This window comes from Arvicola amphibius, chromosome 12 (assembly GCF_903992535.2).
Source record: "Arvicola amphibius chromosome 12, mArvAmp1.2, whole genome shotgun sequence".
Taxonomy (NCBI): domain Eukaryota; kingdom Metazoa; phylum Chordata; class Mammalia; order Rodentia; family Cricetidae; genus Arvicola; species Arvicola amphibius.
This window is the reverse complement of record NC_052058.2, coordinates 37700883-37713870: the sequence shown is the minus strand read 5'-3', so window position 1 is coordinate 37713870 and position 12988 is coordinate 37700883. Positions and strand designations below refer to the sequence as shown.

At 38.8% G+C, this 12988-nt stretch overlaps 1 protein-coding gene across 1 annotated transcript in view; it reads left to right on the top strand.

Moving 5' to 3' along the window:
- Window positions 1-12988, top strand: part of Nrg3 (neuregulin 3) — a 550956-nt gene that overhangs the window by 437643 nt on the left and 100325 nt on the right. Inside the window, exon 3 of the mRNA XM_042054014.1 lies at window positions 11432-11458. Within this exon, the coding sequence (XP_041909948.1) occupies window positions 11432-11458 (27 nt within the window). The remainder of the gene's footprint in view (window positions 1-11431; window positions 11459-12988) is intronic.

Below are 12988 nucleotides of genomic sequence, written 5' to 3'. Positions count from 1 at the left end.
GGCTTCCAACAGTGGTATGGACAGAATAACTCTTGGGATATTGTGTGTGTGTGTGTGTGTGTGTGTGTGTGTGTGTGTGTGTGTGTGTGTGAAAGAGAGAGAGAGAGGAAAGAGGGAGAGAAGGAGGAAAGGAGAGAGGGAGGGAAGGAGGGAGAGAGGGAGGTAGGGAGAAAGGGAGGGAGGGAGGGAGGGAGGGAGAGAGGGAGGGAGAGAGGGAGATCTAAGTCTTGAAAGATAAGAATGGAAAGTGGCTAATTGAAAGATCGGTACCTCCTGTCTCCTGAGCACTTATTGTATCCAGGCACTATTATTGTTTTAGTTCGACATGTCCTTTATAGAAAGAACCATGTGATTGAACACTTGATTCCCAGCTGGTGGTACTGTTTGGGAAGATTACAAAACTTGCATGGTAAAGACTCACTGGAGGAAGTAGGTTACTATGGCTGGGCTTTATAGCCTAGCCCACTTCCAACATTCTCTGCATCTGAGTGTGGATGCAAACTAAACAGCCAGCTCCCTGCTCCTGCAACTGTGTCATACCTGATTGCTACTCTGCCTTCCCCATCATGACAGACTTTATCCCTGAACCATGAGTCAGAATCAACATTTTCCCTTTTAAGTTGCTTTTGTCTGGGTGTTTGATCACAGCAACAAGAAAGCAAATCCAGCCCTTTCACTCATTCTGTAGGTGCTGGTTTGTGTGCATGTGGACAGAAGGCAATGATGACCTTGGATGGTTAGGAATGAGAGGCTTGAGGATGGTTTTCTCTGTAATTCTGCTGACACTGCATTTATTTATTTTTCCTTATAAACAGAAAAATAAGAGCATTTTATATCAATAGATGTCTCTATGAAGGTCTGGTTGACTGAGGTATTAGAATAGTACATAAAAATAGAATTTGCTTTTTCCCACACATGTCTGAGGTGATTCACAATTCATTGAGAAACAAGTTTTGTAACTCCAAACAGACAAACACGTGTGCATGTGCATGCACACACACACACACACACACACACACACACACACACACACACACAGGGGAGAGGAGAAATTAGGGAAGAAGTGGCTAAGAACCCACATTGAGTGCTAAGGAAATCTGGAAATTTTTAGTTATGGCTTAAGTGAAGACATTAAGATAAACTTGACATAATTTATAAATAAGTCACTTTAAGAAGCTATCATCTCAGTGTATCTGCAATGAGAAAAAATAGTATGATTAAGAAAAATAATTCAACAATTATTTAGTCACCATCTAATATTTGAGAGGCTTTGAGAAGCACTAGACAAAATTGGGAGAGCTGGGGAGATAATAGCATTTCAATTAATTAGTCATGGTATAGAGATACACCCATAAGTTACAGTTCAAGGTATAAAGTTTTGCTTGCTGGAAATTTCATCTTATTGCATAGAAATGCTAATAGAAAGCAATAGTTCAGGAAATTGGAAAGATATAGGAGAAGTCTGGCCATGAAAGATGGAAGTTGTTTGTCACAGGGTGAGTTGGGATTTCATTAAGAAGAAAATGGAAGTCAATAGAGGAACCTACAGTGCAGATTACTTATAAAAACAACATGTTTGTGAGGTTTGTCCATGGTTTCCTATTGATAAAATTTACAATGTTAGGTAGCTTCCTTCTGCATTGAAAACTATTTAAAATACAAGGGTCCCAGCATTCCCTCCCCCAATAAACTAATATTCTTAGAACAGAATAAAGTCAAAATGATATCATTAATGGAGAAGACTGCTCTTCAGAAGCTGCAGTGGCTGGGAATTTCTTTCCCCAGGAAGCTGTTGCAGGAGGTTCACCAAGAACAACCTAAGTACAGCGTGAGATTTCATCAAAGCAAGGATCCCATTTCTTTGTACTACTTTCTACATTGGTTACTTCTGTGTGCTTCATGACATCATAGTTTTAAAAGATTTTCTCTTACACCTCCTATCATAAACCAAAGACAAAACTTTTTGTTGTCTTTTCAGGAATTTGCTCAATGATGACCAAATAATACATATAAAAATATTTGCATCTATAAATGTCTATAATATCTTCTAAATATATCCAATGATATAAACAGATGGAATCCCAATATTCAAAATAAAAAAATAAGACATATTACAAATCTTGCTTTAGTTTAAGTTATTTAGTGAAAAATTCTTAAAGACTGTATGCAAAAACCTTGTAATCACCATAGTAACATTTAAAATTTTCTGAGGAAAAATGTCAATTCAATGATAGCCTGAAGTGATAAGCAGTATGTAAAAAACCTAAGACTCAGAGTATAAATCTAGTGGGCTGTCATAAGGCTTCTTCAAACATCCTTAGTTTCAGTTAAGCCATTGCTACCCTTCCTTTTCCCATTGACAAGCATTGACAAGGATCCATGCCTAGCTAAAGAGCTGTTGACAGTTGACTCTTCAGGAGCAAGAGTATCTCCTTTTAGGAATACGGCAAATGGAAAGTTGTTTGTGTCCCAGTAGATAACTCTACACTTAGGTGCATTCGGTCAGCACTAATTGAACTCAGTGGTTAAAATAAATACACAAATAAGCCATTATAAAATGCAGACAAGAGGTCGGGAAAAAGTTGTGATGCAGTTCTGGGAGGATGTAGATGGAGGGTAAATATGACCAGAATACATTGTTTATATACATCAAATTTTCAAAAAAGAAAGGCAAAACGATGTAAGTCTTCCTTCCGTCAGTCTTGAAATTTATGAGACTTTTCAATCTAAAGAACCCAGGAATCTATGAATCTGGCCTTTCGATTTTCATAAAAACTTAATTGCTTCAGTTGTTATGTAGGCCCCATTGGCACAACTTTCAAAGCTAATATTTGAGATCAAAGGTGATAATGTATGTAGAAGTTCCACAGAAAGGTGAGAAAGTTGACCAAACATGACAAAAAGCTAGCTGATGTGTGTTACATGAACAAAACAAACAAACAAACAAAAGCAACAACAACAAAAAAAACAATTCACAAATCACTCATACAGATTTACATTCACTGTGACAAGCAAAAGAAAAGCAACAATACTTTTGAATGAAATCTTTTTATATACAGTGGAAGTTCTTACTAAAATTTTTAATTAGAGGGAAAACAGAAACCTGGTCATGCCCAATGCTATACAATCCTGTCCCAGAAAAATTGTACAAGCAGTTTAGTGAATGTTAAACTTTGAATCTTTCATTTAGGTTTTTTTTATCCTGGAAATACTGGGAATTGGAATGGAGAAGTATATATTCTCTGCTAGGCAAGCACTCTACCATTGCAATACGTCCTCTGCAAGATTTAAATATTTAAATCTAGAAAGGAGATGGAGCAAATGATCATCATGAATCTCTATGGAAACTATATTTTAGAATGTTTTAAAAATTTCTCTCTCTATCTCCTCTGTGTATGTGTGTGTGTGTGTGTATGTGTGTGTTTGTGTGTGTGTGTGTGTGTGTGTGTGTGTGTGAGAGAGAGAGAGAGAGAGAGAGAGAGAGAGAGAGAGACTGCTCATGTACCTATAATCAATACTATATGGCAGTCCGTGCTGTTCCTTCTACCCGGAAATCAAATTCACTTCGTCAGACCTGATGGCAAGTGCCTTTACCCATTGAGCCATCTCACCAGTGCTTGAAGCCCTGTTTTGAAACTGTGTTCTGTGAAGCAGAATGATCGCCTTGAGTGTGAACTGCTTGAATATGTGGCCGGGTCTCCATGGCAGCTGCTTCTTCCTTAGCACAAATGAGTCGTCTTACTTTGCTTGTAAGAAAGTGAAATGAAGGTGTCTGTGTCCAACAAGGATCAACAACAGAGTTTTTAGAAAGGAAAATAAAGAGGTCATGCTCTGTGATAAGGGCCCAGGACAGGACAGCGGGGTCCTGTACTTTTCCAGAGAGTGGCTTTGCCTTTTCGGTGATTGATGACCTGTCTGTGGGGATGCTGGCTGCCATAATGGTGTCATGGCCTCTTCCCAACAGTGGACAATGCTGTTAGTCCCAGTGTGGTGGAGGTGAGCGAGCTCTGTGCTTACTGAGCTGACACAACCACAGACAATCCTCCAGCTCACACTTGTGAGGCAGGGTGATGTGTAGAGTGGATGCCTTGCTTCCTTTGCAAATATAAAAGTGGTCCTAGAAAAGACAGAAGAAAACTTACCAGTGACTGCTTCTTAGAAGCAGTGATAAAGGTTTCCATTTTTAATATTAATTTTGTACTTATTTGCAAATTTCATTCATAAACATGCATAAATTCTATGGTAAAATGTACAGGCACTGGTGAAAATTAAAATCATATGCCTGCCGAGGAAGCAAAGGAAGCATTGAGATTGGAATATGACCTACATTCAAATCCTAATGTTTCCACTAATTAGCTAGAATGATGATAACTTGCCTTTCCCTATAATGCTGGGTGACATGACTGAACAGAGCTCCTAGGCAAAAGACTTCCCCAGTTTCTCCTTGCAGGAGCATGCTCTTCCCTTTAAGAGATCCCTGTCTGTCCATCTCCACTCTTGCTGTAGGACCTGACAGGTGGGATTCAGGTTTGCTTGTTACTCTGTCTCCTGCCACTGCCTTTTCGCTCTGACATCTTAGAGTCTCTTTCCCGTAATGACACCGCTGTATGCCCTGGCAGCATTGGCAGACACAGTTTGCCTGTGTATTAACCCCTTGACTTTATTAAAGATATGTAATTAGTAAGTCCCACATATTATTTTCTAGACTGAAGAAGCTATAGCTGGGGTGCCTCTACTTTCTGCCACTGCTTTCTTCCTTAATCAGAAATGTCTGATTCCATCTCCTCCTTCCCTACTTTGCCTGTTTTGTTGTATTAAATGTGGACATGCCTGACACTGTTTCAATAAATGTTCTTGTCACTTGGTCTACAGTCTCATTTTGGAGCTAGGAGCATGCATGAGCAAACTAATATATCACAAGGCACCCAAATATCCTAAGATTCTAGAAACTTCCAGAGACATGAACTGCCCTCAAATGTTCAGGATTTAACTTAGAGTCTTCACAAATCCTATTTCATCTTCTCTGTTCCAATGGACTATTTGTTCCTGGAGTGTCATAAGAGAAAAGTCATGTGACCCAGATCTGGGATGGAACCTACAGAGTGACAGACTACCGTAGCATTATGAAGAGAAGCACTGTGTAACAGGCATGTTTTGTAATTGAGTGGGTGGTTGCTCACACTGACATGATGAGTTTTTCCTACAGCAGCTGGCAGAGATCATTAGAACCATGGGCACTCCCAGACAACACTACCCTTCTGCCAAAGTGGGAAAGCTACTGAACTATCCCAGGGACTATGTATCACATACATCAAAAGTGCTTTCAGGGCTCCTGCCGTGGAGAAGCCACTGAACCTTAAACCAAATGTTGTAGTTTTTTTAAACTTGTTTTTACATTTACTTAGTGTGCGTGTGTGTGTGTGTGTGTGTGTGTGTGTGTGTGTGTGTGTGTGTCTGAAATCCCTTGTCCAAAACAGTGTGCACAGGGAAGAGGGAAGAACCACTTAAGCAGCGAGTTCTTTCCTTCCACCTTGTGTGTTCTGAGAGTTGAACTAAGGTTTGTCAGACTTGCTAAGAGCCTTTACCAGTTGAGCCATCTCATTAGCCCCAATATTTTAACTTTATAAACCAGAGATCACTATTTTTATTTTATTTTTTTATTTATTTATTTATTTTGGTTTTTTGAGACAGGGTTTCTCTGCAGCTTTAGAGCCTGTCCTGGAGCTAGCTCTTGTAGACCAGGCTGGTCTCTAACTCACAGAGATCCGCCTGCCTCTGCCTCCCAAGTGCTGGGATTAAAGGCGTGCACCACCACCGCCCAGCTGAGATCATTATTTTTATGTAAATTTCTTCTCTACTTTCCATGGAACGAAGGTTTAAATGAACACAGAGGGGATATTGCGTGACAATGGCACACAGTTTCATTGCTTCTGATCCTGTGCTAAGACTGAAGCCTGAGTTAGTGTGACATTGTCCCAGTACTGCACCACAGGGCCTTACTCGCCCTAGTTTAGCTAACAACATATCCCATTGCATCTGCAGACTGGGATTAAGTCAAGCACTGTTGTTGCCTTTACTCTTCCTCAGCCTGTCAACTTTGGAAGGTTGGGCAGCTGTGCTTGACATATCAGCATATAAAATTTTGAGTTGCTCCAGAGGCGTTTTTGTGTTTTTATACATACATATTTGTGTATGCATGTATGTGTACATGTGTGTATATGTGTGGGTATATGTTGAGGTCAGAGAACAATTTACAGGAGTAGGTTCTCCCTTTCTGTTGTTTCTGAGGATCAAAGGCAAGTCTTTAGGAGTGACAGTAAGGTCTCTGCTCACTTTGATGGTTAGCTTCTGTCAACATGATACAATCTAAAATTACTATGGAAAGGATTGCTAACAGGGATTGTTTAGATTGAGTTGGCCTGTTGGCATGTCAGTGAGCGATTATGTGTTAATTGAGGGTGGTTCAGAATGGTTGGCATCACTCTCTGGGAAGGCCATTCTGAGTTATATGGAGGGAGAAATGGAGCTGCTCATTAATCTGCTTTCTTTCTTCTTGACCGTGGGTAAATGTAACGAGTTCTCTCAAGTTTCTGCCTCTGTAACTTCCCTATCATGATGGATTGTAGCAGGGAAGTAAGAGCTGAACAAACCCTTTCTCCCTTCAGTTGCTACGGTTCTCTATCCCCGCAGCTGGAAAAGAAACTAAACCACGTGCTGAGGAATTCTGCTGTCCCTGCACAAAAGGATTCGAGGGAGTTTCAGACATGCGCACCTTAAATTTCAGTTAATGGGGAAAAATTTATAATATCTGTGCCACACGATGACAGTTATTAATAGCAGTGCCTGATACCTGATGATTCTTATCAGCTACATTTTCAGCATTCTATCTAGATAAAAAAATAAAAAGGTAATATATGAAGAAAGGAAGATATGTGGATCTCAATTAATTGAAGTTTCTTCTTCTGAAACATAGGTGTCTTTTAACACATCATGTTACAAACTAAGAATAAATAATTTTGGTCAAAGGTAGGTGTATATGGGCATGAATTTTACAAATTTCTCTATGCATTTGACCTGAGGGACTGTGTTTCCATCACTTGTATATGACCTAAGACATTGAAATCTTTGAGTTCTATAGAAGATTCGCTGGTATCTGATAAATATTATTCTAAGTTTAAAATTATTTGGCGTAATATTTGACAGATTTTTTTCAAACAAAATTCTTTAGAACCTGCAGTATATAAAAATAGCCAAATTATCCTCATCTTACAGGAATTTCCTTGGTAACTAATGAGGAAATATTAATAGTATGCTCGTTTCGCTCCTCGATAGCACGAAACAGTTGTATTCCTTTCTACCCCCCTCAACCAGTTCATCTTTGGCCTCCCATCAATAAACAGGTAAGTAAGTGGTACTTCAGTGGTGCCTGAGGATGCTTGAAAACAATTTACTCTTTTAAGTGGATTAAATAATTCATCCCAGAAGGTCTCATTACTTAATGACATTGCAAAAATTAGCTATTTCTTCAGAATGAGGTCATTTAAAACCTGGATAACGAAGGCGGAGAGTCAGGCTACCTGGGCTCAATTGCAGTCCCTCTCATTTATAGGCGTTATGACTGGGGAACGATGTTTCCACCCTCTGTGTTGCTGTATGCCCTTTTACTGTGGGCATGGCTGGCAGTTCAGGAGATGCTGTCAGAGTATCTCATTCTTACATCATTTCCCAGAGCAGTTTAGTGCTGGGTAAAAGTCGGCCACTCTGGAACAATGCTGAGGCTCTGAATAGTCTAAAGAAACGTTAATGGAGGAGCGAAAAAGCTTAAATTGTAGATTTGCATATGTTCTTCAGGGGAAAGCAGATGTCTTTCACTTGAGCCATGTGCCAATTGCTTCACCCTAAGGTCTGAGACGTTCTTGGTACTCAGTGGTTTGGGTGAATGAAGAAATGAACTATGAATTGATTTCTTCTCACTCACATCCTCTTGATGTTTTCCTTCAGGCCGGAACATTTTCAGGCAAGCTGTTTGCCTTGAGAAACAATCAGCATAGGCTTCTGAGAAATGGTGTGGTTTATGATCTGCATGTGACTGAAATAACACAATTAATTGCTTTTCTGTCATCTGCTTTCCATTGATCTTCCGGTGTAAAACAATGCCCGTCAGTGTCTTCAAATTGATAGTGATCACAGGGTTTGGCATTTTTAATACTGTAGTGTGTAGTGAAAAACCAGGGGGTAGAGATTTTTAAATAAAAAATATTTGTATATTCAGGCTTGTCAGTTTCCATCAAAAGGGCATCATAAAAATTAGTAAGCAGGGGAGGATGGGGAGAGCTTGGGGGAATGGGATGGTTGGGGTATAGGAAGGGTGGATGTGGGAACAGGGAAATATATATCTTAATTAAGGGAGCCATTTTAGAGTTGGCAGAGACTTGACTCTAGAGGGGTTCCCAGGTGTCCAAGGAGATGTCCCCAGCTAGTTCCTTGGACAGCCGAGGAGAGGGAGCCAGAAATGGCCAGATTCTATAGTCATACTGATGAATATCTTGCAAATCACCATAGAACCTTCATCTGGCGATGGATGGAGATAGAGACAGAGCCCCACAATGGAGCATCGGACTGAGCTCCCAAGGTCCAAATGAGGAGCAAAAGGAGGGAAATCATGAGCAAGGAAGTCAGGACTGCGAGGGGTGCACCCACCCACCGAGATGGTGGGGCTGATCTAATCGGAGATTACCAAGGCCAGCTGGACTGGGACAGAAAAATTACAGGATAAAACTGGACTCCCTGAACATGGCAGACAATGAGGGCGGCTGCGATACCAAGGACAATGGCACTGGATTTTGATCCTACTACATATACTGGCTTTGGGGGGGCCTAGCCTGTTTGGATGCTCACCTTCCTAGACCTGGATTGAGGGGGGAAGACCTTGGACTTCCCACAGGGCAAGGAACCCTTAAGGCTCTTCGGACAGGAGAGGGAGGGGAGTGGAGGGGGGCAGGGGGAGGTAAATGGGAGGCAGGGAGGAGGCAGAAATTTTTAATAAAAAAATTAGTAAGCAATTTCCTTTCACTATCTAAGACCATAGACAGCACTTTGCTGGATAGTAGGCAAATTACAACCTTAGCAACTTTTATATTAAGAGAGATTTGTTTTAATCAAGACTCCTATTTATCTTTTTCAGTGTTTGAATAATTTTTAGTTGTGATGTTTGTCCGTGCTTCTGGCCAGGAGTTTGTTATGCTTGTAAAGTACATAGATTGACTTCCAATACATCAACACAGCTCACTTCCTAGCTTGGTCTACAACGTCAAGAAGACTGGTTGCCTAGATTCCTAGTCACAAACATAGGTAGAACAGTGCATCATGGAAGAATGGAGACTAGCTCTCTGTTATATTCTAGCCAGCAAGACAGACTCAGGGTCAGTGTTCATTCATGTAAGCTTTACCAGAAAGATCTTTTTCAATGTAATTTAGACTAGGGTACTCTCATGCTTGTGAATATCTATAGCCCATTCCTGGAGAGTCTATGCCTCTAGATATCTCTGGTCTTCTCCTTGAGGGGCTCTCTGCCTGTCAACTATGGTCCACTATTTGAGGACATTGTCTGTGGTCCACATGAGAGCCTCTGCTTGCTGATTTCTAAATATTTCTGGCTTTTGTTTCTTTTTGTTTATGTGCAAATGACAAATTGTATCATTTGCTGTCTTTTGAATTACCTTACCATAATTTTATGAGAGCTAATCTCACTCGAACCTCATTTTAAAATTCTATATATCCAATATCTCTTCCATGTTTCTGGAGCACACAGTTGGGGCTCCTTGTCTGCAAAAGAATACAAGCATGCACTTGTCACTTTTCCTCCTAAATTGCATTCTTTGCATAGCAACTTCTGTCCCTCCAAGGAACAGATTCTCCGCTTCTGAACTCTCCCATCATTGCAGATTTTCAGTATGGCACTTACTAAGAGAAGGATGGCCAGAATTTTACTCTGTGGTCTCCTGCTGATGATGCTAGAATTCACTGAGAACAAAAAGCTGTCTTTTTCACAAAAATGAACAGATAATTAGGAAAGTACATATCAATGCAGCCCAAGCAGTGAAAAACTTGCCATGAGGAGAAAGGGATAAACCCATATTTTAGAAATACAATTGCTATCTTTCTTCATAAAAGTAGACATTTTTTAATTCACATGAATTTTAATCACTTCAACTGAACCATTGGCAAATTGAACTGATGCAGAATGTAGAGGTTGCTTGTAGCTGATGGGAGGGGACCTGGGACATGAGACGACATAGCCTCTGACTGGTGGGATTGAAGAGCCATAAAAAACAGTGGTGGTGATGGCACAGCTTTATGAACTTAATTTGTACCAAATTAAATAACTAAAATGAATTAAGTACTTGAAATTACCGAAATGTCAAAAGTGTGTTTTATATGTGTGTATCCATAAATGCACTAATATTAATGATCAACTATCATATGTTTTCTGAAAAGAAATGCTTATTAACTAAACCCCTAAAAGGAGGGCAGCGATTGGATTTGGAAATAAATATAGGTTCAGCAATAGTTTTTTCCCTCTTATCCTCATTCCAGACAAATAGTTGTGTAATGAAACCATCATTTAGTCATGTGTTGAACTTACAAAGTGAATGAGTACATAATTGTACAATTAAAAGAAAGAAGGGGCTATTTAAGTAAATAGCCCTGGATGAGTTGGTTAGTCTCTGGACACAGACAGTCTAGCTGTTCAAGACTGTCTGTGTCTGTGGGCACACAAGACAGAGGATGATGCTTCTGGCATTTTTTTTTTTTTTGTTTTTTGATCTGATGACATGTCAAGTCAAGGAGTCATGTGGCTTGTGAATCAGGGACATGGATTTATGTCTTCAATCTACCTAGGACTTTGTGACCATTGTAAGATCTTTAGTTTTGCCACTGCGATCCCATATAACATGTCTAAGAAAGAAGTCTAGTGTCACCAATTTGTGTGCATGAATGTGAAGAACATGCACTATAGACTTTCATAGCCTGGTTAGGGCTTTGCCTTTTTTGCTAATGTAGAGGTCCAAATAAATTTATGTTGAACAAAGATGTAATCTACAAAAAAATGGCAGATTTTTAAAATATCTTTACAAGGAATTCTTTGATCCCCTTCTCTTATTTGGTATATTTCATTATTTATGCATTGTATTTCCACTAAATGCCTAGTAACAATTTATAGGCTTTGTGGAAATAAATATTAAAGACAATACAAAGAACTGTTACTGTTGACTGTCTAAAAGTTACATCTCAAAGCTAACATAGTTAAAGTAGACACATATCCTGTGTCCTGTAATGATGGTCTAACAAGCACTGATGTCCTTGTTTGGATTTTTTCTAACCCATTTCTCTTTCTGTTTCCCTTCTTTCCATGCTGACTTTGATGTAGCAGACCACTTGGGGATTGAATTTATGGGTAAGACAAAACAATTTGTTCCTTAAATATTCTGAGATCACTCTGACACTCTACACATTGTTCTCTTTCTCTATTTGATTGTAATCAAAATTATTCATTATCATTCACTATTCGTATTTAAAAAAAACCTCTTTAGTTCACTTCACATTTGGGAAAGGCTCATTATAGAAGCCTTAGCTACATAGCCAGAAGGTGATGTGATGCTCAGCATTTCTAAAATTCCACAGAAATATGATTTGTCTATAGTCTTTGATAGTTTCTTCTCATTCTTCCATTTACTTACCTGTCAAATAAGGGTGCTAACAGTTCCTACTATATATATACTGCTTAGCACAATATTATCAACATGGAAAACATGCATGATAATGATAGATAACAACATTTTAAAAAGCTATATCATTGTTTTCTGCTCAAATCCTTTTTTTCTTACGAGTTAGCTTTGTTGGTACATTTTATCATCAATAATAATTTGTATTGTAGACATATACACATTTACATTAACAAAATTGAAATAATTCTTATAATATTGCTAATTAATGACAAATTTTTTAAAAAAATTATTAGCTGTTTTCAAGGGACTTTACTTTCTATAGTCATAGACAATTTCATTAAAAATTGAAGCTACTTCTGAGTCTATTACAAGTTAAATAAGATATATGCTATGAAATTCAATATGAAAAGATAATTAGCAAAGAGTTAGCTAACTTGAAAACCAATAATTGAGCCAGAGTTCTTCGAGTTCTGCCTGTTTGGATTGTAACCTCCAGTTTTTTCCTCCTTTGTAATGTAGACAAGAGTACTAGTTTCACATGTGTTTGTGGATTGTGAGATTTCATAAAAAATCACTTATCCTCATTAATCCCCTCTCCCACTCATTCTGATGATGCTCAGCCAATCTCAGTCAGCAGAAAAGAAGGCAATTACTAGACTGGACAGAGTTTAGAGTTTAGTAACTTATGATAAAAATTGCACATACATTAATTCTACTTAGGCAAAATGATATTAGCCTGGAGTAATGGGATGCAAGAAATATAGGGAAAGGTGTTATGTATTTAGAATGTGATACCAAGAAACATTTGAAGTAAGGTAATGATGAAGGATAGATACACTGGAAGGTCTTCAAGGATAAGAGTAAATGTCACTGTTTGTGTTCTTAGTTATGAGGTATAATAATACTGAGAAAATGCTGACAGTGGAGGACATTTATAGAATATACTTGTGAGATTAGAAACAAAAATGTGAATTTGGAGTACATTATTTGAGAAAAGATGCCAAGTCAGTTGTTGTATTTCTCTAAGTTGGAGGGTTATAGATTTGTGGTCTCATTTTTGTATTAGAGTTTCTCTTCCTTGTTTCATGACCCAACTCATTAGAACTCTGTTACTTGGTTATTTCATCATTAAGACAACAGACACCTCTGTTGCTGCATGTTTGAGCCATTGATAGATAAATTGGATTCAAACACGTGAAGGGCAATGAAACTCAGGATAATTATTCAATTGAAGTTTGACTTCAACCATGGAATGTGTG